We start from the raw sequence: 25,102 nt of genomic DNA on the forward strand, positions 1-25,102 counted from the left end.
GCCGGCAGCGCTCGGACCAATCACACAGCTGGCGCCTCTGCACGTTCCCTCGTGCTGCCACTGCTTGAGATCTTAGTTTATTTCAGCGCGGATCCTTTCACTCAATCTGGACACATGCTGACCTGTATGGATATTTACATCAATCCCCTGTGATGAATTATGTTTCTTTGGAGAACTCTATATTATCAAGGTAACAGTTTAAACCCACTGCGTTAGCTCTGGTTGAGCAGCTATATGTGAACCACTTCATAGGCGCCGGAACAGGGGGGCCCAAGGGCCATTGCCCCCCCCCCCCCACTTTGCGGCTCTGCCCATTTGTTGGTCCCGCCAGAAATTTACACAGGCTGCACACAACTCTGACAATCTATGACTGACATCTCTGTGTTTCTATGCAGGCAGAGGTACAGATAAAACCTCCAGCACTGAGATCTGGACCAAATCGAAGGCTCTAGATCATAACAGTCAACCAAAGGTTTTCAGCAGCTTCGGTCTGGTTGGGGTCATGAACTGGTCTGACATCTGAAACTGACGTCTGGACTCTGATCCGGTCCAGGTCCTAACCAATTCTGCCTAAAAATGAAATGAGATTTCTGTATTTGTCACCATTTATAGAACTGTGACGATGTTTTCTTTCTAATGGCATTGGGATGAAATTTAAAAAAAGGAACATCGGGCCCATTTCCGTTAACGGTCCGGACCAAATGCTCACCCACACTTTGCCCAGAGCAGATCATTTTGGCTCAGGTCGAAAAATAATTGCGTGATTATTATTATTTTTTCCTCTTTCCTCTTCCAAAAGCCAATCAGCCATCAGTAGCCACAAATATCAATGGCTGCTGATGGTTTTCAGGTCTCTGTTGCTGTTGAAATTCATTTCTGTTTGCTAAATAACACGCACATTAAAGTTCATCCATGGTATTTTTCATTTAGTTTTTAATGCAAAAATATTGACATCTTTTTCCTGCACAATTTGTGGAACATGCTGTTTAACCCGATACTGGTGCGTTCACACCAATAATGTAATGATGATAAAACCTTCATACAGACACCTTGTTTTAATACCGTCGATCTGTATTCAGCTGTTCTTAGTGCTGCAGGCATTTATCCTCTTTTACATTTTTCCAGACTCCATTTTGGAAAATGGAATAAAGTCCATTCTGCCATCTAAATGCTCTTGTGTAAAGCTGCCTTCTGCTTGTTCCCTACTGACAACTTTAACATATTTTCTCTATGATCGCAGCACATTTAATAACGAACAGTCATCAAATCTAGCCAGACCGCAGTGCATGGTAGACCCAAAAACATCGTCCTCCAGGTAAGGGATGTTTACTGTTTACTTCGGGACAAATTGCGACAAACCCACTGAACTGATTGACAGGTGCCATCATATCAAATGAACAAGTCTGGCATTCAAAGTGCGTAACAGAGGTGACCAAACATCTCATGGCCCCCCACCTCAAAAATGAATCCGGCGCTGCTGAACCACAGGAATAACTTGTAGTCGCGCTTTCAGACGTGTGCGTTGACAGAGCGGTGAGAATGGTTTATATTTGTGAACAAAGAATTATGAGGGGCGTTTACATTTCAACACGCTGCCCAGGTGTGGCTCTATCTTCCTGGTAAAGTTCATGTCTGTGTTCCTGGTTGGTCGGTTAACCAGCCAGTGCTAACCTCATTATGCAGGTTCAGCCCGGTGAGGAGATTTTGCGCTCGATTCGTAGTCATTCATCACACTGGTTTTGTATTTTTTTATTATTATTATTCCGGTTACAGGAAGCATCAAACCATATGAAATGCTTCCTCCACTTAGTCAGCCAGAGTTAATTCGCGCCGCCTCGCGGAAATCTGAAAAACTCGTCCCACAAACTTGAGGAACCACAACAGTTTCTGTGACTCTTATTAAAATCTCAGCAGACACAAAATGGAAGAGCTACTAAAGCCTCCTTAGCAGCATTAAATTAAATGTCCCGTTTGTTCCACATCTCTGCGCAGTGCAACGGATTTAACTCATCATGCAGGGCTGGTCGAAGGCTGTATGAGGCCTTGAGCAGAATTTGACTCAAGGGCCCCTCTTGCTGCTAAAATCATCAGCACAGCACCTCTAACAACTTCTCTATTAGGGTTAGTTAGTGAAATCTGGGAGAGGGGGAGTAGTTTAATTAGCCAACCTAAAAAGCAATAAATTATAATTGTAATTTATTAATTTGTATTTGTGAGCAAACAGAGCCCAAACTCAAAGATTAAACTCACAGCATCAGATCAACAGGGCTCTCCTGTGCCCAGTCTTCTCGTTGAGAAAATTTAATCAATTGCATTGAGAGACCAGTAGACCAGATCCATAATTTGTAGATTTGGAGGATGTACAAAGAAAGGTTTCAGAAATATAGAAAAGACGGCACAAAAACAGAGCAAGCAGGGCAGGGAGGGAGCAGAGGAAAAAAGCGTCTGTCTTCACTGAGAGCCAGAAAGAGACAGCTGAAGTGTGTTTACAGTGTGTTCCAGTGTGTCTGAGTTCCCAAAGGAACCTTTCATGGTGACAACATTCAGCCAGCACATACACAGCATAATTTTAGGACTGAAAATGCCTAAAACCCTTAACCACCAGGAGTTGAAACTGGTAAAACCTGGCTTACCCTGTGCCACTGGTCACATCCCAAATAGGGTCTAACTAAAAGTGAGCAGCTCTCATGGTGCTGCAGCTCTTTTATTAGTGTGCAGTGGTGTCCCAGTCAGCTGCAGAGCACATCTTGTTTGGGTGAATATGATGTTGCTGCCTGGTTTCATGCTTCCTTCCTCAGAGTATGAGGTTCATTTGTGTTGCAGCATTGTGTAAATCAGTGATGCATGAGGTTTGAATATGTGAAGCAGGTGCAGACCTCTTTATGCACTGGGGAGAAAAATGCTCTTTGTGCACAAATTAGCAGTTTGACCTACCCAGAATCAGATGTAACCCAGTTATCTGCCAAGCTTCTGCTAAACAGGCCAGTATTATCACCACAGCACAGTCTTCAGTTATTAGTTCCTTGCTAATGTGTTTCTCTTACTTCTTTTTCCTCTGTCCTGTTGGTGAGAAAGAGAAAAGATTTTCCCTCTTATCTTTTATCTCAGAGAAGTTGTCATTCTGATCTTTAGCAGATTAGAGGGAGGAGATCGGATTTAAGGATTGGCCCTCTTCTGTAGGCAATAGCCTGGCAGGAAAGACTGGGATTTTCTGGCTTCCTTCACTTTTATTTGCTGCCGTCACATCTTAAGTTGCCAAAAGCTTACAGCTGTCAGTGGATTCACTTTCTAGTGCGGATATGCTGCACTTTCAAAAATGTTTCAGTAGGTGATGCAGTACAAAGTTTTGTGTTTAAAAGATGAAAATATAGAGATGATCCTTAAAGGCTTCACAGTGCATTCAGAAAAAAGTGCATCCATTTTGGTTTTTGAGGTATGTTTCAGGACATAACGTCATCTAGTTGTTATGGAAGATTAAAAGGAGGTATATAGCTCACAGAATAGACTTTAAAATACTACTGATGGTTTATAAATCAATTAATGCGCTACAAGACATTAAAGAACAGCTATTGTTGTATCCAAAGGTGTAACTTCGTGTTGCAAGTTGGTGGGGATGAGGAGGAGCCGGGGGCGCTGACGCACCCACAGTCACTGGAAGGCCTTTTCTTTTCTAGAATAATGCCAAAACTTACATGTGAATGCCAGACAGTCTTATTCAATAAATTAGGATATACATTCTGATCAGACTTGTCAGATTAATAGTATCTTTCGAAAATAACTTTTTAGCAGGTATTAAACATACTACGAAATATAAATATGTTAAAATGGTAGTAATCTAATCTATATCATGTCTTTCACTTGCTGATGGAACTGCTGACAAAGGAACTTTTCAGTTGTATTCTAATTTATGGAATCAGCCTGTATTTGCTGAATGTTTACCTACAGTTTCACAATTCAGCAATATTTTTTGTGTAGAATTATCACATATTTGCCTTTTATTGTCTGATTTTATCAAGTGCTTATAACAAACAACATGAGATTCTGTAGCAATCAAAATGTTATTAAACATTTCCAAAACAGAATAAGTAACTTCTGTATAAACCAAATGAATCCTTGTCAGTGCAAACTTTGTATTTTTCAATTATGTGATTCTGACTCCACAGCTGTCCCTGAGTTGGTTGGCAAAACCTTTTTGTCCTGCTAACTTACACATAGCAGATGAGATATGATGTGTCTTTAATATAGCAAATATTAAAGACGCAAAAACTTTTTGGCTCTGGTTGGAGCTGAATGGTGAGTAGAGTGACCATTAATATTACTGATTCTATAAAATGTGGCTTAAAGCTGAGATGCTGATGTTTGGATATGTAAAATATAATGTATATTCTCTCTGCATATAAATCTATAAATAGTTTGGTTTCTGTCAGTTCTGTAAAGATACAAGAGAGAACTAAGCGAATTTCTCTTTTATATTGACCAATAATTTAATTTTGTTTATCTGTCTCTGTCGGAGTCATGGTTTAAAATTGAACAAACTTTGACTCCTATATGCTTTATGAAATATTTCCTCCTATTTGATGATTGCTCTAAATATTGCCACTTTCTACGAACAAATGAAGCAATTAGTCCAGGGGAAAAATTTAGAAAAATGGGTGACTGTATTATTTTTTTCTCAATCTATCAGCTTAACGTCACACGCAGACTCGTTGCTATGGCAACCAATAAACAACAGCCCCGGGAGCTCATAGCAAAGATTATTTTCAAGTGCATCAGGTATTAACATTAAAAAACCCACACAAACTATTCCCACACAAAAGTACGCAAAAACACCAAACAGAACGTTCTGTCCGTTGTAGATTTATGTTTTTGTTTGAATTTTCATTTTGCGATCATTAGTGATCGCCAGAACACTAGCGGAGGTTGATTAGTTAGTTTAAACACCTCTCTCCTGATTATCTGTCAGAAAATCTATGTGAGTCGCCTTATTTTTGGGTTAATTGAACTGAAATACTCCGAACTGTGCAGCTAGACATTCAGGTGATGAAAGTTAAGCTAGCATATCTAGCCAACTGTCCACTTTCTTTATTTTTAATTCAAGTTTTTTACTGACCTGTGAAATGTGATCCCCTTGGACCGTAACTTGTTGTTGTAGTGTTGGCAATATCAAAACATTGCGTCCCTTTTTCAGATTCTTTGTTTGATTGTGTCATTTTCCCAACCACTGATATTCCTGACTCAATGTAAAGCAATAGCAAAAGCCGAAAAAGGTGGAGAAAGTACTCACGAAATATACTTAAGTAAAAGTACAAATACAGACAAAAATGTATTCTAGTAAAAGTACCACATTAACATTTTTACTTGAGTAAAGGCAAAAAAATACTGGCTTTTAAAAATACTTAAGTATTAAAAGTACTTGCTGAATGCAAGAATATGTTATATCTAGACTAAGGTTTAGATATACAGGATTAAATAGTACTCTTAAAATAATTAATAAACATAATACAGGTTGTTGTAATGTGGAAATTTAGAAGCAGTACAACATATTTTTTTTAGAATGTAATAAGTATGTTCAGGAAAGAGAGGTGTTAGAGATTTAAGTAGGAATAAAAATAAATTATATATTAGGTAATTGTTTCAGAGATCATCTGAGGATGTAGTTTTTAGCAGTATTTTTAGTTTTCTAAGAAGAACAGGTATCATGGGGAGATTATAATGGTTAAACGTCTGTTCCATACTCCAATGTGGAAGGTGGTGGTAATGCACCTAGAAGTTGTTTGCCAACTGCCATAAACCAAGGAAAGAAGAAGAAGAAAGAAGGCCTGCTGAATGCATTACCTAATCACTAATACAATATCATTAAGAGTACCTATCGTATTTAATTTTAATATATCAGAAATGTGCCATTTTAATGAACAATGCCATAGATAAAGCATGTAGTTATTGTGTTTACTCTCTGTAACATAGCTTAAACTTAGATATGTGATTCTATGCATCATAATTTCAGGGATGGACACATCTTTCCTCCTGTCCTAACATAGCATGAACTTCACTTTTTTGCCACTAGTGGCATTTATTTTGAAAGAAATTCAATAGAAAGGGGATGGAAAGAAGGTGGGTGGGGGAGGACATGCAACCAAGGAGCCATGTAGCAGAGTTGTAGTCAAGACCACCAAACCCGAAACCAAGTCAAGATCAAGACCAGCGCTATATGACACAATAAAATTAAGTGCACCTATCAAAATTGCTTCTCAAATTGATCTGAAAGATCTACATTCCCATAAAACACCTAGATATTAAACACTTAGAGCTGAAATACATTTTATCATTATCAATTCAAACTCTTCTTCATTCTGCTTTGCATCCATCTCTGTGCCACAAGTCTCCTGCCATCCCTGAAACATAACGCCCTGGGCGGTTGCCCATATTGCCCGTGTCAGAAACCACAACTGTCTACTATTAAACTATTAAACAGAGCAATCAAGGCAATGCATTAACGGTAAACAACGCTCAACTATGAACACTGTCCAAGGCGCAACAAGCAAGAAGTAACCAAGCAGAAGGAGCACCATGACTGTTCTCACCGTCTGCCACCATGACAGGAGACGAAAACAATTCAAGAGCAAAGAGCATGCTCTGCATTCTTGTTTTATTTATTTGCCAATTAAATAAATCAATATTTTTTCAATTAAATAAAAATAATAATAGCTACTGCAGTGTACGCAGTAGCTATTATTAGGAATAATAAAAGGAATTAGTAAAAATCAGTTCAGAAGTATCGGATTGTTTGTGATCGTCACATCTCTATACAGCAGACCAGTGACGTGCGGTGAGGTTCGTAGCTGGTGAGGCATTGACTTAATCATAATCAGATTTAGAATAAATCTGATTTATTCAAACAATTTATTCAACTCAATCAAAGTTGGACATGTAGATATTATTAATTTTGTGTTGTGCTCCACAGCAAAGGGAAAAACCGTTAAAGTACAACTCAAAACCACGTCTTTCTCACTCTCTGTATCAGCACAGCTATGCGTAGACTCGTTGCCATAGCAACTGGCAACAACGCCACAAAAAACCCCAAAAACGTTCAAACATTTCCCACACAAAGAGCAGAACATTCAGTCTGTTGCAGTAGTATGGTTTTAGGCTTAATGTTTATTTTGCGATTATTAATAAGTGATTGCTGTGGTAACAGAAGATGACTATAAATATATTGCTGCACTTTACTGTATGGCTAGTTCGCTGTTACCATCTCTTACTCTGTGGAGTCACAATGTGTGGGATCATGAGCGCCCCCTGCCATGAGGCCAGAGAACTGCCTGCCTCGCCTCGAATCTGTTCTCTGCCGTTTCTGATCGCTCCTCAGCACACGAAACATGTTACACACACAGTTGGTGACAAAAAACACTTTACATTATATACATAAACTAATTTATGAAAAATCATTTCATACATTAAATGTTTTTTAGCCATTTTATTGGCGACGTTTAGACAAGAGGATCATGGTCCCATAGAATGGCAGCCAGTGCAGTTAGTGAGAGGTTGATCAATCTCAGGTGAGGCTCAACTCGCTGCTGAATCACCTGCTTTGCTTCCGAGCATTTGAATGGGAAAATGCGAAAATTCAGCGATTTTGAAGAAAAAATAATCAGAATTGGTTAAGCTAAATGAAAAATAGGTACTTTATAGTACAAAGCACAGGGTGAAAATAGCAATATAAATTTGTCATTATACATTATTTTTCAAAGGTAACCCTCACCTGCCTCCCCTGACTGTACGTCACTCCAGCAGACTTTGGTCACAGCGTTATTCCCATATATACGACACCTAGGTCAACACTTCTGACAATAATTCAGCGCATGAGTGACAACTTTTTTTCATCGCAAATGAAACATATGAGTCTCTGTACAGCTAGCTTTGCTAACATCACATCCACATAGCTTACCTTTCTTTAAGCTTCCTTTCCAAGTGGCACTCAAAGTTTCACAAAGCGCTGCTGATTTCACATGTTGCCAGATCTTACGAATTATGTAGCGGAATTCTATTACTGACGATTTTATTGCTTGGATTTTACAGCGCCACGTTAAGTCCCTGAACTTCACATTCTAAAGGGCGGGGGGGGGGGAGCGCAATGCCACTTGGATGTAACGAGTAACGCGACGGTTTTGTAGAAATGTAGTGAAGTAGAAAGTACAGATACTTACTGTAAAATGTAGTGGAGTAAAAGTCCATTATTAAATCTACTTAAGTAAAGTACAGATACACAAAAATTGTACCTAACCCTAACCCACCACTGAGCAAAAGCAAATGTGGCGCTCTAGTAGATTGGTCACGTGATGTCCAATCCACTAGGTCACTGAGCAGACTTGCCATTTACGTTTTACTGTCTGCAAATAGATGCAGGCAACTAAAGAAAAAAAGGTCCAGGAAATATTGGTGGGGACTGTCCCCTTCAGACCAAAGTTGATGGGGACATGTCCACACCAATCCTTCAGGAAGTTACGCCTGTGGTTGTATCAACCGTCCAGATCTCTCAGATCTTCTGGTTCTGGTTCTGCTCTGCATCCCCAGAACCAGAACCAAAGATGGAGAAGCAGCATTCAGCTTCTATGCACCACAAATCTGGAAAAAAAATTCCAGAAAACTGCAAAACAGCTGAAACACTGAATGCCTTTAAATACACAATGTGCCTGTTTAGAGTTGCTTTTGAAATATCATCAATGAAACATTAATCAACAACCTGATGTTTAACATCAATGTAATGTTTCAATTGTTGACTGTGTGTTCTATGATTTTGTATTTTTGTGTTTTTATGATATAAAGCACTTTGAACTGCTTTGTTGCTGAATATGCTATATAAATAACATTTGATTTGATATGTCACAGAGGAACCACACCAAGCCTGATGCACTCTGACTTTTACTTCATACCAGTGGTAGGCACTGCCTACTAAAAGGTTAGGAATGTTAACTTTTATTAAGCTGCTAAAGCACTAATTGTAAACATTAGTTCTGCTAATGCTAAAGTGCTACATTACAGTATTTAGTTGAAGTTGATACTACAGCACCAAAGTGTTAAGTTCAGCTATGTTAATACCATGTGCACCATGGCATGTTACCATGCCATGGTGCACATGAAGGTCCAGGCAAATTCTAAAGTTTGTCTGGATATTTGTGTTTTAGGAGAAGCTAAGTGCGTTAGCTTTTAAAGTAAGAAAAAAATTATAAATTAATCAACAAAAAATTTGCCATGCTGTTAGCCCATTAGTAGATTAGCGGATGTGTGGTGACCACAGGGTTAGCCCTACCCCTTCACATTAATTAAACACAATTTAAGCAGAGTGTGTCCACAGAGGCAAACAGTTCAAGAGGGAAAGGAGGAGTAAATTCTCCTACCCACCAGCGGACTGGACCCTGTAAGGTTCTGCCTAGAGGGGTATTCTTCCAGTGGGACATATCAGAAACCTTCAAAAGAAGTGTTCTGAGAGTTGGAGTCTACATTGAGCAATAAAATGAAAACTTTGCCTTTTGACTGAACTTGTTCAGCTGGACAGACTGCAGCAAATGCCTTAATAACTGCAGACGATTGTCTCCTTTCTCCCATTATTGTTGTTGAAGATGCATGGGAGACACATGGAGTCCATTTCGCTCCCTCTCCATTCATATCCTATGGAACTTGCGTGATGAGGCAACAATTGGTTGCCCTCCTCTTGCCTACTGACCAGAGAAATTTGTACATGTGAAATTTCAAGCATTTAGGAATGTATACCTTGACTTGTGACGCTCACATGAACACTGGAATATGTTTAGATTTTGTCACTGCTATTGTGCCTGTATGTTAGGTGTCATCCAGAGTGGCAATGACTTTGTCCTGTTGCTGTCTTTTACTGCTCCCAGTATGTTGAGCCATTACAACTGCTGCTCTTGAGCTGCATAGTGCATTCCACTGTTGTTTAGAATCCACACTTTCTTGTTGACCACTCTGGTGTGTACTGTGGAACAAGGTTTGAAGATGCCCTTGATGCCTGAGAAACCTTCTCCTGGTTGACAAAACACATGGAGAATACGTTAAGGGGTATTGGGAAAAACACTGAGTAGACCAAAAAGTTTTCATTCCAACTAAACCCTGACAATAAGGCTTTAGATGCTGATGCATAAAGTGAAATTCATTGAAAGTGGCTGGGAGGTCACAAATCTGATCCGTGCGGTCCCCTCTCTGTCCTCCTAGATCTCTCTTCACATGTGTTTCTACAGCGTTGGAGAATATTTCATGAACTGTTGTACTATTTAGTGCCTCTCTTTGTTTTTAACGCTGCATGCTGACTCCCATTTGCATGAGCCTGGCATTGGCTTAACTAATTTGAATAACCAGGTGAGGGGAGTGAGAGGGCTAAAATTAGATTTCCCAGAAACCAAAGCCATGTGGTCGGCAGGACATGTCCGAAGTGTGATTAAAGAAAGAAAAAAAAAAAGAACATCATGCAGAATGACATTTAGTGTTTTTAAAGCTGTTGGTTTCTGTTTCTTAATAATGAACATCAGCAGAATTTTTGTACATTCTGTGAGGTCCTGTGTTCTGATGATTTCAGCCCATTCCAAGTGAATTTGTATCTGAAGAACTGCGGACAGCACAGATGAGCAGCTGAGATATAATAAAGACATTGATTTATTGATTGTGGTTGTGATTCTGGCATTTCCATGCATTATCAGTCTGATGGCCTACTGCAAGTCAGTAACTTGAAGCAATCTGCTGGGTTTCATTGGAAGCAGTTTCAATAATAAACTAAACTTGAGTGTAGAGGTTCACCGATTACAGTTTTCTGACTAATCACCAATTACCGCTCTTTAAAGGACTTTTGCTGTGGCAGCTGAAGGAGGAACAGCTTATCCTGCTCTCTCTCGTCCTTACTGATAACTTTGCCTGTGAGCTATTTTTAAAATGACAGTTTTTATAGTTATATTTACATTTTCGACATCATAACTGGATTACTTCAAACCTAAGGACTGGGGAATTTTGTTATTTTTATTTTTACCTTATATTTCTTCATCTCCAAGTTGAACCAGGAGAAAATGCCTCCGGCCGACCCCAAGGAGATTAGCAGTATTATACAACGACTTCAGTCTATAGAGATGAAGATCAAACAGCTGGAGGTGAACTTTGAGATCAACGCTACCTGTGGAAATCAGACAACTCTTCCTCTAATCAACAGAGAAGTCGTACGCCTCGCATCAAGCAGCTCACCCTGGAACACTCTGGGTGCCAAGCCGAAGCAAAAGTCTCACACCGCAGATCCGATGAGGCGACTGACAGGGAGAACCCCTCACCTGGATCAATCAGCGTGGCCGGCTCTGAGCCAAAACCCACCTTCAACCTCAACACCTGCTCCACCACCAAAGAGAAATAAACAAGCAGCTGCAACCAAAACGGTTCCACTGACCCCACTCCCAAGGACAAAGCGACCAGCTCGGGCCTCAAAACATTCGGACTCAATGGGAATCCCACTGAAAAACAGATTTTCTGTACTCCAGCCTGAGCCTCTGAGTGAAACCTCACCTTCAAACATCAACAATGAGGCAAGACCAACACATCCACCCCCCAAAGCTCCAAAGGACAAAGCGACCACCAGGAAAATGAAAGGTATCCCAAAAGTGCTTATTGTTGGAGACGAGGCAGTAAATGGAATCAGTCAAGTTTGCAATCCCATGAAAACGAGAGTGATTTCTTTTCCTGGTGACACTGTATCTGATTTAACTTGCAAAGTTCTCTCTCTAACCACTGATCAGCCAGATATTGAGTCTTTAGTTGTGCATGTTGGAGCCAACGATCTGGCAAAGCAGAAATCTGAGATTCTGAAAAAGGACTTTAATATTCTTCTGAACACTATGGGAAAATTAAAAATGAAATTATTTCTCAGCGGTCCAATTCCATCACCTCCATGGGGAGACGAAAAACACTCCAGGCTGGACATGATAAACAAATGGCTGATTAAAACCTGCTCTGCCACCTCAGTGACATTCATCGATAACCTCTGGATTTATTGGCAGAGCTTTCACCTTTTTGGAAGAGGCGGACGCAATCTTAATAAACATTGGATAAAGCTGCTCACTGCAAATCTTTTTCATTTTATCAACAAGGACAGCAACGTGATCATCGCTTCAGAAGAACAGGCTCAAGGATGTCTGACTAGGATGGAACCCTCTGCATATCAGGAGCAAATCGTTCCAAAACAAGCTGATACATCGGCTGGAGACGGAGCGACTGGTTCCCTTCCTCCTTCCCCCCTCCCTCTCTGCTCACCCACTCATTTACAGGAGTCACAAGATATACATGAATAAAAGTCTTCTGGACCGGAGTTTCTTAAATTTACAGATGGAATGAATCAACAGGTTCGCTTCGGCACGTCTCTCCTTAGCGCTCACATAGCAGACCTCACTTCATTTAAGCCACCTGACTCTAACTTCCCAGAGGATCCATCACTCTGCGTTTCTGAGGACTGAGGCCGGGGTCCAGATTTTATCTTTACACCCGTCTTACTCCAGAATGTGTCTGGCCCCCCGGCACTGCAAAACAGGACATTACTTGTCCGGATCACTACAAGAAAATTTACAAAAAACAGAAATATAAAATACAGCGGAAGTACTTCAAACGTTAAACTGTTTCCCTGCCTAAAGGAACCTCAGACTGAAGAACTTTTGGCCTCCAAGTCACTTAAACTAGCTCTTTTAAATACCAGATCTCTCTGTGCTAAAGCTCTATTAATTAATGATTTTATCACTGAGCATAATATCGATGTTATGTTTCTGACAGAAACATGGTTGAATGACAATAATGAATCGATCGTACTAATTGAATCTGCGCCTCCTAACTACAATTTCTTCAGTGAGAATAGAAAACATAAAAAAGGAGGCGGCGTGGCTTCAATATTTAAGAATACCATAAATTGTAATAAAATTTCTTTGGGTCACTTCACCTCTTTTGAGTATCTTGGAATTGAGGTTAAAGGCCACAAACGAACTTTGACGCTAACTTTATACAAAACTCCAACATATGTGGAAAATTTCTTTACTGACTTGAATGAGCTTCTATCTCTCATATGTATTGATTATGGTTGTTTAATAATTGTCGGTGATTTCAACATTCATGTTGACGACCCCCAAGACAGAGGGGCAAAAAAGCTCGCTAATATTTTAGAGACTTTTGGTCTAACACAACATGTCAAACAAGCAACACACACTCAAGGACACACACTGGACCTGGTTATCAGTAAGGGTGTGAATATTTCCAATCTCTCTGTAACTGATGTCGCCCTGTCAGATCACTTCGCTGTTATCTTTGAAAGTTTTTTATCTTTTAACCCACTTGGACAAACAGCAACCATCACAAAACGTTCTCTCACAGAAAACACAGCAGAAACATTTAATCAAATCTACTCTTCTTCCTCACCCTTAAGCTGTAATGACATAGATAAGTTGGTAAATGATTTTCAGTCTAAAGTTTCAGATATCATTGATTCCATTGCCCCAATTGAAATGAAGGTTGTGTCTGGTAGGAAGAAATCTCCATGGAGAAATGCACAAACAGTTAGATCTGCAAGACAACTCTAACTATCATTTAACACTAAAACATGCAAGAGAGGCTTTCTTTGCAGACGTCATAAACAAAAACATTAGCAATGCTTGAGCTTTATTTGCAACAGTTGACAGAATCACAAACCCTCCTATTATGCTACCACCTGAATTTCAAACAAATGCCGCTTGCAACCAGTTTTCCAGCTTCTTTTCAGAGAAGATAAAAAAAAATCAGAGGATTAATCTGCACATCCACTATAAAGCCAGTACCAATGCTGTGCCCAAACAAAACAAATACAGGAAAAATGACCCAATTTCAACTACTTAATTATAAAACCCTACAGGAAATTATAAGTCAATAAGCTCCAGTTCCTGCTGTCTGGATGTTTTACCCACACATTTCTTTAAGAAAGTCCTGCCTGTTATTGCTACTGACCTGATCCAAATAGTAACTCATTGCTCTCATCAGGTGTTTTCCCCCAGGCTCTGAAAACCGCAGTAATCAAACCACTGATAAAAAAGAACAATCTGGACAAATCACTTCTGTAGAATTACAGGCTGATCTCCAACCTCCCATTCATCAGCAAAGTTATTGAAAAAGCTGTGTGTAAACAATTAACTAGCTTCCTAACTATAACCAACCGCTTTGACTCCTTCCAGTCTGGTTTTCGTGCTCACGACAGCACAGAGACCGCCCTCGTAAAAGTGTTCAATGACATCCATATAAATACGGACTGTGGGAGAACCACAGTGCTGGTTCTGTTGGACCTCAGTGCAGCTTTTGACACTGTTGACCATGACATATTACTGAATCGACTGGAGAGTTGGGTCAGACTCTCCGGTCCAGTGCTTAACTGGTTTGAATCCTACATAAAGAACAGGGATTTCTTTGTTTCAATTGGAAACTTCTCATCAAAGAGGTCAAAGGTCACATGTGGGGTACCCCAAGGTTCAATCCTAGGACGCCTCTTATTCAATATTTATATGCTCCCATTAGCTCAGGTTATAACAGAAAATAATATTAGCTACCATAACTATGCAGATGACACACAGCTCTACATTATGATGTCACCAGGTGACTCAGAGCCTATCCAATCACTGAACAGATGCTTAGAACAGATAAATGTGTGGATGTGCCAAAACTTTCTCCAGCTGAGCAGAAACAAAACTGAAGTTATTATTTTTGGACCTAAAGAGGAACAATCTAGAGTTATAGATCTAGAGTCAATGCACAGCTTCAGTTATTACAACTAAAAACCAGCGATCAGGCCCAAAACCTGGGAGTAGTGATGGACTCTGACCTGAACCTCCAGGAACATCTGCTTATATCTGCAGCATGTAACTTAAACAAACATCTGCTTACAGCTGCAGCATGTAAGTTAAACAAACAATAAAATATTTTAGATTTGTATTAAAATATGTCTATTATGTCTAAATTAGGTGATTTTATTGCCTGATCATTTTTCCATTTTGCCAGATCACAGTAGCATTTATACCTAAAGCGAAAAATTACCTGCCAATCCAGGTGATGGGCAGAGATCAGCCTGATGGATGATCGGTATCGGAATCAGCAGCAAAAAACCTGATAGGAGTCTCCCTACTATAAACCCTTCTTTTGACATATATTTTTCTTTTACCTAGAAAGAGCTGGCAACTTTTGCTTGTCTGACCTTCAACAATTTAGATTACTTGTGAATTTGTGTGAATTTGCCATCTGGAGGTCTAGAGTAGTCAGAATGGTATGACAAGGGAAGGAATATATGAAAGAGCGAGAACTCACTGACCCAGCAAGACTGCCACGTCCCCAGTGTAGACACAACACTTTTAGACATCTGTGGCTATAGATATTAGCTTAAACAGTCTATGGGAGGTGCTGTTTGCTCCTCCCATAGAATTGATCTTTCTTTTTCTCTCTTTCTATTCATAGCTTAATTTTCCTTTTTTTGGGAAACATCCAATTTTATCCCTGCTGCCCACTCTTCTCCCCAAGAGTGATGTCATATGCTGAAGAGTGTAATCATCTAGATAAATGTTTACTTACTCATTTTTAGCTGCTAGGCTAAGGAACTTTAGGACCAAAATGAAGACTATTGCACACCCAGCAGTGGCTACTTCCATTCTATGTCCATCCTGAAGCTGGCTACTGATTTGTTATGTTGGTACCTGAAACTGAGCAGCTGGTGCTGGTAAATGAAAACAAGGCAATTCACTTACCTTGGCTTTGGAGAAGATGGTGACTATGATGCCGAAGCTAGTCTTCTGCTGGATTGCCTTTTTCCTATCCTGTCCATTAGCATGGATAGGCTGGTATTAGCATTGGGGATTCTAATGATTCCATTTATGCTACATTAGTTTCCAACAACTAAAGTAGCACAAAACAAATGCTTTATAGGTGATTATATACAGACCAAACCCACAAAACTGTGAACTAGCTCTCGACTTTAGCTGTGAATTGTTTGGACAGCTCCAGCTTTCAGATCTTGTTTTGTCCACCATTCTCAGTGTTTGTTTCCATCAAACAGGGTTAGGGTTATGCCATTCCTACTTCATGTGGGCTATTAGAATCATTTGTGCTGACAGCAGTTGGGTTGCTCAAGGCTAATTGTTAATGCCAGAATAAAATTGGTTGCTGTAAGATCTCATTAAACCCCTACCAAGAAGAGAACATTGTGAAATATTTTTGGTAGATAATGGCAAAAAGTAGAATACTTTTTGCCATTTAGGCATCATACCTCCTTCTGATCTGCCATGAATACTTAAGAGTTATTAATTAAATAGTTGACTGTCTTTTAGAAACGTTGGTCTCCAATAACTCAGCATTGTCTATTTTTTGACTTGGAAAGCAAATGTCCTCAGTGACTCCTCATAAACATCTGAGCCAGCAGTTATGTCCTCCACAGTGGGGGTGGAAGATGATCCTGTGGTTTACTGTTATCTGGACAATTTTCTATCATAACTATAATTAACTGTAATAATACAATAGGGTTTGTTATTTTTACCATCTTCTTCCACTGATGGTGACATGAGAGCATGAATACATATCGATCTGTTCAAAAATCAGCTTAAATGCAGGTATTTTTTCCATTTAACTGTACAGCTGCACTACTTGATGTAACTGGTTAAATTTAACACTCTTAAAAGTCTAATGTATATTACTGTCATGTAAACATCTGGAGTCAATGCTAAAACTAACAGAAATGATCATTGGTAACTAGGCCTGTCGCGATAAACGGTAAATCAATTAATCGTAAGATAAATTAAAACTATCGACGTCATTTTAATTATCGGCTTTATCGTCTCTTCCGGCCTTTTTCTCTTTCTGTTGATGACACCGAATGAAAAAAGGCTCAACTCCGGTGCTCTCCACTGACCTCTGACCTCATTTCCTTAGTGTAAAGCCCAGCGCACACGAGATGTCGGCCGATTGTCGGCCCATTTTCAAAACCTGACAGACCACACATTAGCCGACAGAAATCCTAGGTATAACGGTTCGATCCTGCCGTGTGGTGTCCAACAATGGGCACAAAATAATGGCTACAAGTTCAGTTAACTAATTTTAAAACCAGGCATTAATCAATGCTTTAGTACAATCTACCTGCAATGCATGTGGCTAGTGTCAGCGTAAAGTCCTGACTGAATGAAAATCATTAGAACCTATTTACGTCACGTAACGAAGAACAGCTGAAAAGTTACCGGGTTTATCAACTGCGGTAGCAATTTGGCTCCAACTCCTCCTCTTGTCATTTCTATATTCTTTGCATGTTGAATAAACATTAATGTTGTTTCCACGTCGGCTGGACTTCGGGTTGCTCCGTGTCAGCTGTTTGGGATTCCCCGACGTAATTTCCCCTCAGAAAACACTGAGGAGAATCCATGCTTTCTGATTGGCTACCTGTCACATTCAACAGGCTGCGTTAAGCTCCCAGTCGGTGAAAAACCCTGATTTGGATCGGAGCAGCAACGACGATCTACCGTAACACACCACACAATCTTAGAAAGACCAACGATCTAAGATTGTTGTACGGGGAAAAATAGGAGCAAAAAATCATGTAGTGTGAACTATTGCATCAGGTAGTCGATGTGCCCATCTTCTCTATTTAAATCTAATTATTACTGAAGGGCAACATAATATACAGACTTCATAATCTGCACTCTTTTGGTTGAATGCAGTATTTATTTCCACTTTGGCTTTATGTTGTTTAGTTTTTTTTTCAAGTGAGTTTATTGTTAATGGAGACTGAGAATCCATTTTATTTTTGTTTTTGGTTGTTTTGTTTATTTTGTTTATCAGCTCCAGTGTTAAATATTCTTTTGAAAATAAAGTGTATCTATCTTTGGCAGGAAATCGCAGGCATTATTACGTCATTTCCATTAAATCAGTGTAAAAAGGTCTTCAAACAATATTATTGTTTATTGCAATAATTTTTGAGACAGTTAATCGTTGAGCAAAATTTGCTATCGTGACAGGCCTAATGGTAACACGTTATTTGAGGGGATGGTCATAAGACTGACATGACACTGACTGACACCAAATTTCAGGGGGACTTGGGTAACGCTTTTTTTCTGTCCCCACAGATCACCAGAAGCTGGAGCGTGAAGCCAGGATCTGTCGCCTACTCAAACACGCCAACATTGGTAACTGATTTATTTTCCAGCTTTCTGCATCTCTCTGTCTTCCCTTACTGTGTGTTGTACAGTAAGGGTAAATGTAACATTTACATTTTACCAATGTAAATGTAAATGTTGATATGGACAGCCTTGTAGTCATTAGTTTCTGATCTGTATAGCTGAATGTTTGATTTGATGCTTGTAGAATGAAAAAGTTTGTCTTTTTTAACTCTGCTTAATTGACAGCTGATAAACTTAACATACTGGAGCTACAACGGTATGCATCTTAGCATCAACAGAACAATCTAACACAGTGGTTTTCAACAATTGCAAGAATGCCCTCAGTGTATCATAAGCCTGGCGGCCCGTCATGCGTTATTAGACTCCCGTCAGGCTAAGCGTAGCTTATTTATGTTTTTAGGAAAATATTAATAGAAAAAAAAAAGCTCGATTGCAAGCGTCTCTGTTGCTCTAACGTTTCAATGGTGGAGCAGATTTATTTCTAAAAAGTTAAATTTATAGAAGATAGGTTTATAGTTCATGCTTTTAATGCCGGCAGCGCTCGGACCAATCACACAGCTGGCGCCTCTGCACGTTCCCTCGTGCTGCCACTGCTTGAGATCTTAGTTTATTTCAGCGCGGATCCTTTCACTCAATCATGCTAACCTGTATGGATATTTATATCAACCCCCTGTGATGAATTATGTTTCTTTGGAGAACTCTATATTATCAAGGTAACAGTTTAAACCCACCGCGTTAGCTCTGGTTGAGCAGCTCTATGTGAACCACAGGAATAACTTGTGGTTTCAGACGTGTGCGTTGACAGAGCGGTGAGAATGGTTTATATTTGTGAACAAAGAATTATGAGGGGCGTTTACATTTCAACACGCTGCCCAGGTGTGGCTCTATCTTCCTGGTAAAGTTCATGTCTGTGTTCCTGGTTGGTCGGTTAACCAACCAGCGCTAACCTCATCATGCAGGTTCAGCCCGGTGAGGAGATTTCGCGCTCTCCTTGTTAGTCACGCATCACTCTGGTTTTATATTATTTTATCATTATATTATTATTATTATTCAAACCATATCAAATGTTTTGTCCACTTAGTCAGCCAGAGTTAAGCTTACAAGTTTCACCACCACAGAGAGTGACTATGTCATTCTGAAATTCATCAAACCAACATGAAGTACAGCAAACCAAGAGAACAACAGAAACATCAGGCCACTGGTCACTAATGATGAAACGACACAAATTCAAAGCAGTTCAGAACCACGGAGAGCGATCGGATCATATTGACACTTTATCAATTTTAACTTAGAGCCTGGAGCAGCTAGCAACTGCTGAAGCTAGGTTTATTGTTGACTCGTTGAACCGAGCACGCAGCAGCGCACGTTGAAGCGGACATGCAGTGGCATGCGCCGCATGCACAGCGTGTCGCAGCACCTCGTGCACCTCTGGATGTGTGTTACTCGGCGCAGATTGCGCGGGCCGAGTTACGTTCACACAGACTGGAAGATGCTCTCCTTCGCTGGGCTGCAAGTTTTGGCGTGTCTGAATTGCTGCCAACAAAAAACTCCTGTTCATCTCCAAGACAAAATATGCGTCCAGTCTTTGGCTTTTCCTTGCTCTCTTTTTTCCATCATTTTCACTTTGCCTCTCCTTGGAGCTCCACTCATGTTAACTTAGTCCGTAAAAATGCTCTAGCTAGTTCCTAAGTGACTGATGATGACGTTGGCAGACGGCTGGTGGCAAGCTTTATCCAGAATACACTTGGAGACAATGTTGGCGATCCTCTTGTAATTTTGCGTGTCCTAAAGTTAAATGTAAGAGTGAAAATAAAGCTAGTCAGGTAGCACAACATTTTATTCAATATTTTACACCTACTATGATGTCACTAAAATCAGTAGGTCTTGTAAAGTTTTTAGCAACCATGAGTCAACAATTACTGGGGCAACCTACCATATAATCTACTGGGGAACTATTCCACATATTCTTATATACACTGTACTCAGCAGTCGTGGTTGGTTTTTTCCAGCTCCCGTGAAAAAAAGACTTGGATAACTGGAGTCATATTCTGCCTCCCATCCAGCCCCTCCTGAAGGCCTGGCCCTGTCTGTGACTCTTATTAAAAACTCAGCAGACACAAAATGAAAGAGCTACTAAAGCCTCATTAGCAGCATTAAATTAAATCTGCCGTTTGTTCCACATCTCTGCGCAGTGCAGCAGATTTAACTCATCATGCAGGGCTGGTCCAAGGCTGTATGAGGCCTTGAGCAGAATTTGACTTAAGGGCCCCTCTTGGTTGCCCCTCTTGCTCATCAGCACCTCTAACAGCTTCTGTGTTAGACTTAGTGAAATCTGGGACAGGGGGAGTAGTTTAATTAGCCAACCTAAAAAGCAATACATTTTAATTGCAGTTTACTAATTTGTATTGGTGAACAAACAGAGCTCAAACTCAAAGATTAAACTCACAGCATCAGATTGTTGCTATGGTAACAAAACAGTCTAACTATGAATATTGTTCCTTGAAGTTGTACAAAGTAAACTTGCCAGCTCCTTAAAATCTTACATTTAAATGTTAAACAATTTAAAATCTTTTAATTAATGTATTCTGACACCATTAAATCAAATTTAGCAGCATTGATAATCTCAATAAATAAATGTTACTTTTATGTATCTGTTGTCTGTGTTAAAATATTAGCATTTATGGGGCCCCTGAAGCCCTGGGGGACCTGATGGAGCCGCTGACTTAATTTGGATTAAACAGAAGAGCAAATAATTGATATTCATTTTAATTGTATTTTTTTATTTGTTGTTTTTAAGACTAGTTGTGGGTTTAAATAGTATCTCACTGGCAATGTTTTCCCGTGACATATAATTACTCAGTAATATTTTTACATTTCCTGTCTACTTAACATCTTTTAATACAAAAACATGGTGGACTGCCATTGGACCGCCTCGGTGCTCCGACCAAAGAACTTGGCAAGTTTTCTGGGGCAAACCCTGTAACTTGATTAAACATTTTAATCAAGCCCCACCTCTATTTATTACAGATATGATAAGGCTGTCTATGACATGCATTTATGTTTTTTATTGAGAACATGTCTAGGAATGTTGATACTTTAGATCATTATAATAGATTTCGTGAACACGTCACATGTTTTTTTTTTCCCAAGATGGTGGCGCACGCAGTTACAGCGGCTCATTGCTCTCTCGGTCAGTGCTATGTTTGGCTGCTTGTGTACGTGTTGATTTGTGTTCCGTACTCGTCATGTCGGACAAACAAAATATACAGTCGGGACGATCTCCTGACGATCGGTGCCCGCTACGAACTAGATGTTACAGCTGATTTTCAATGCTTGTTCAATATTCCGGGGGACATAGCGAGGAGCCCCGGGGCGCCGTGGATTACCATCGCAACAGGGAGGAAGCGACGGCGGCGTAGAGAGAGACGGCAGAAGTGGGGCTGCAGGGCCGGCGTGCTAGCTAGGCTACGGAGGCAACCACACAAACCACCACTCCCCAGCCTGTTTCTCTCCAACGCCAGATCCCTTGCAAACAAGATGGATGAACTGAGACTATAGGCTGCATCTCACAGCGCAGTGAAGGACAGCTGTATTCTTCTGATCACGGAGACCTGGCTGCATCCAGACGTAGCGGACTCTGCCATCGAGCTAGCAGGCTACACAGTACAGCGCCACGACAGAACGAAAGACTCCGGTAAGAGCAGAGGAGGAGGCTCTGTGTGTATGTGAACAACACCTGGTTACTAACACAGCGACTGTCATCAGCCATTGCTCCCCAGACCTGGAGTATGTGACTGTTAGATGCAGACCAATATACCTCCCCAGAGAGTTCACCGTAGTCATGGTAACCGCTGTTTACATCCCACCTGATGCCAATGCTAAAACAGCTATTGGACTTTTGCATGGCAGCATTAGCCATCTGCAGAGCATCTATCCAGATGCTGTGCACATCATAGCGGGGGACTTCAGCCATGCAGACTTGAAGACAGCGCTCCCCAAATTCCACCAGCATGTAAAGTGTGCTACAAGAGAGGCTAACACTCTGGACAAAGTCTACTCCAACATCAAGCTAGGCTACAGGGCTAGACCACTTCCTCACCTGGGTCAGTCCGATCACCTGTCCCTGCATTTAATTCCTGCTTATGCCCCCCTCAGGAAAACTGCTCCAACCATCACCAAAACCATCAAATCCTGACCCAAGGATGCGACACAGCAGCTGCAGGACTGTTTCAACAGGACAAACTGGGATGTTTTTGAACATCAGGACCTGGAGGTTTTTACAGACAGTGTAGTGTGCTACATCAAGTACTGTATTGACACTGTAGCTGTGGATAAACGCATCCGGGTCTTCCCAAACCAGAAGCCCTGGATGACTCAGGAGGTCCAGCGACTGCTAAAGACCAGGAATACCGCCTTCAGGTCTGGGGACAGGACCGACTACAGTACAGCCCGAGTTAACTTGAAGAGCGGCATCAGAATGGCTAAGTCTGACTACAGGAGGAGGATAGAGGGCTACCTTGACAGCAACAACAGCAGGCAGGTGTGGCAGGGAATCCAGCATCTCACCAACTACAGGACCAACCTCGCAGCTGCGGAAGGCGACGCCACGCTGGCAGAGGAGCTGAACCTCTTATTTGCCCGCTTTGAGGTGAAGCCAACAGAGGCAGCCACACTACACCAAGCGACCCACAACACCACACTCCTCGTTGTAGAGGAGCACGAGGTGAGGCGCACACTGCGGGCTGTCAACCCAAGGAAGGCTGCTGGACCTGATGGCGTCCCTGGACGTGTCCTGAAAGACTGCGCCGATCAGCTGGCTGGAGTCTTCACCAGGATCTTCAACCAGTCCCTAGCCCTGTCTACAGTCCCATCCTGCCTGAAATCTTCCACCATAGTCCCCATACCCAAGAAACCTCACATGTCCTGCCTCAACGACTACCGGCCTGTGGCACTAACCCCTGTGGTGACGAAGTGTTTTGAAAAACTGGTCCGGGGTCACATCACAGCACTTCTCCCTCCTGGCTTTGACCACCACCAGTTCGCCTACAGAGCCAACAGATCCACAGAGGACGCTGTGATCACGGCCCTCCATGCTGCTCTGTCACATCTGGAGCAGCAGGGGAGCTATGTGCAGATGCTCTTTGTAGACTACAGCTCTGCTTTTAATACCATCCTCCCTCACAGACTGGTGGACAAATTGGGGGACCTGGGCCTCCCTCACTCTACCTGCATGTGGATTCTGAGCTTACTGACCAACCGACAACAGAGAGTTAGGGTGGGAAAACATACATCCACTGCCCTCAGCCTTAGTACTGGCTCTCCACAGGGCTGTGTGCTGAGCCCCCTGCTCTATTGTCTGTACACATACGACTGCACCTCTGCCCACCACAGCAACACCATCATCAAGTTTGCTGATGACACCACAGTGGTGAGGCTCATCTCAGGAGGCGACGAGTCCGCCTACAGGGGTGAGGTGGAGCGGCTGTTGCAGTGGTGCAGGGAGAACAATCTGCTCCTCAACAACTCAAAGACAAAAAAACTCATAATAGATTACAGGAGGAATAAAACGGACATTACACCACTAACCATTGGGGGAAAATGTGTGGAGAGGGTAGCTGATTTCCGTTTCCTGGGGTCCACATTGAGCAGGGCCTCACATGGAACATGAACACCTTCGAGCTGATAAAAAAGGCCCAGCAAAGACTGTACTTCCTGAGGGTTCTCAGGAGGAACAACATCAAGGAGAAGCTGCTGGTGTCCTTCTACAAGTGCTCCATAGAGAGCATACTGACCTACTGTATCTGCGTATGGTATAACAGCAGCACTACGACTCAAAGGAAAGCTCTCCAAAGGGTTGTGAAAAGAGACAGTTTCTACCCGATAGCAATAACAAAACTAAATGCAATCAAAAACAACCATTAATCATCATGAATGATGTATGTGAGAATGTGGCTGTTCTTATTTATTTGTTTTTTTTTGTTTTTTTGACCAGTTATTTGTTAATTCTTACATTGTGTGTGAATTGTGAGACAGTTAATTTTTGTTTTTAAGCATATGCACTGACTGATGGCACCTTTTAAATTTCATTGTCCTTGTTTATTTGATTTATCTTATCTTATCCAGTGTGGTGTCAGACTGAAGCAAATCATACAATAAACATCTGCTGTATTTAGTTGAGGTTTGCAGTGGTAGGATGACAAAGTATGAAAGACTATGGAGGTTGAATACTTCAACAAGGCATTGTGAATCCTCCTCACCTGTTTCTGTGTAAATCTGTCAAAGTGAACCTGTTCTGAGGGCAGACCGTAGAGAACGTCAGTAGTCCTGAGCCGATGCTACAGGATCTCATTGGCCGCCATTGATGTGACAAACTTCACACCTCATTGCTTCATGTCAGCTGTTCAGCTAATTGGCTTTGCACCACTAGCACAGTTTCTTCCTTCATTATCTTATTCAATGAAGTGCAAGAGACAGCCTGACATCCAGGCCTCCCAGCCCCAGAACAGTCAGCACATCATTCCCATTGTTCTATTTTTAGCAGTGTGACATCTGGCAGCTTACTCCAAGGCAGAGTACTACTCTCTGCATGTTTTCTGTCATAATCAAATTATACTTTCAACATGTGGAGGTTCAATTGGCAGATGCTTCATGTTCAGGGGATCACCAATTAAAAAACATAGTCTGTGTCTATTCAGTAAAGGTTTATAGCTATTTGTGACTAAAGTTTGACATATACATTTTAAAATGTACATTCTCTGATCTCTTTAAAACGATTTAAAGAGATCAGAGAGATGGAATGACATGAAAAGTTTTATATAAAGGACCTTGTGAAAATCCAAATTATTTGTTCAAAATTACTCTATTCAGAGACTTTTTTCATAGAGCATACCTAAAATAGTCTAAAG

The 25,102-nt window shown here is 41.0% G+C and overlaps 1 protein-coding gene across 7 annotated transcripts in view; it reads left to right on the plus strand.

Moving 5' to 3' along the window:
- camk2d1 (calcium/calmodulin-dependent protein kinase (CaM kinase) II delta 1) overlaps positions 1-25,102 on the plus strand; it is a 127,816-nt gene that overhangs the window by 25,713 nt on the left and 77,001 nt on the right. For all 7 annotated transcript variants that reach the window (XM_028037815.1, XM_028037818.1, XM_028037820.1 and 4 more), the window contains one exon: positions 18,144-18,203. In XM_028037815.1, coding sequence (XP_027893616.1) covers positions 18,144-18,203 — 60 coding nt within the window. The remainder of the gene's footprint in view (positions 1-18,143; positions 18,204-25,102) is intronic.

The sequence above is a fragment of the Xiphophorus couchianus genome, chromosome 14 (genome assembly GCF_001444195.1).
Source record: "Xiphophorus couchianus chromosome 14, X_couchianus-1.0, whole genome shotgun sequence".
Lineage (NCBI taxonomy): Eukaryota > Metazoa > Chordata > Actinopteri > Cyprinodontiformes > Poeciliidae > Xiphophorus > Xiphophorus couchianus.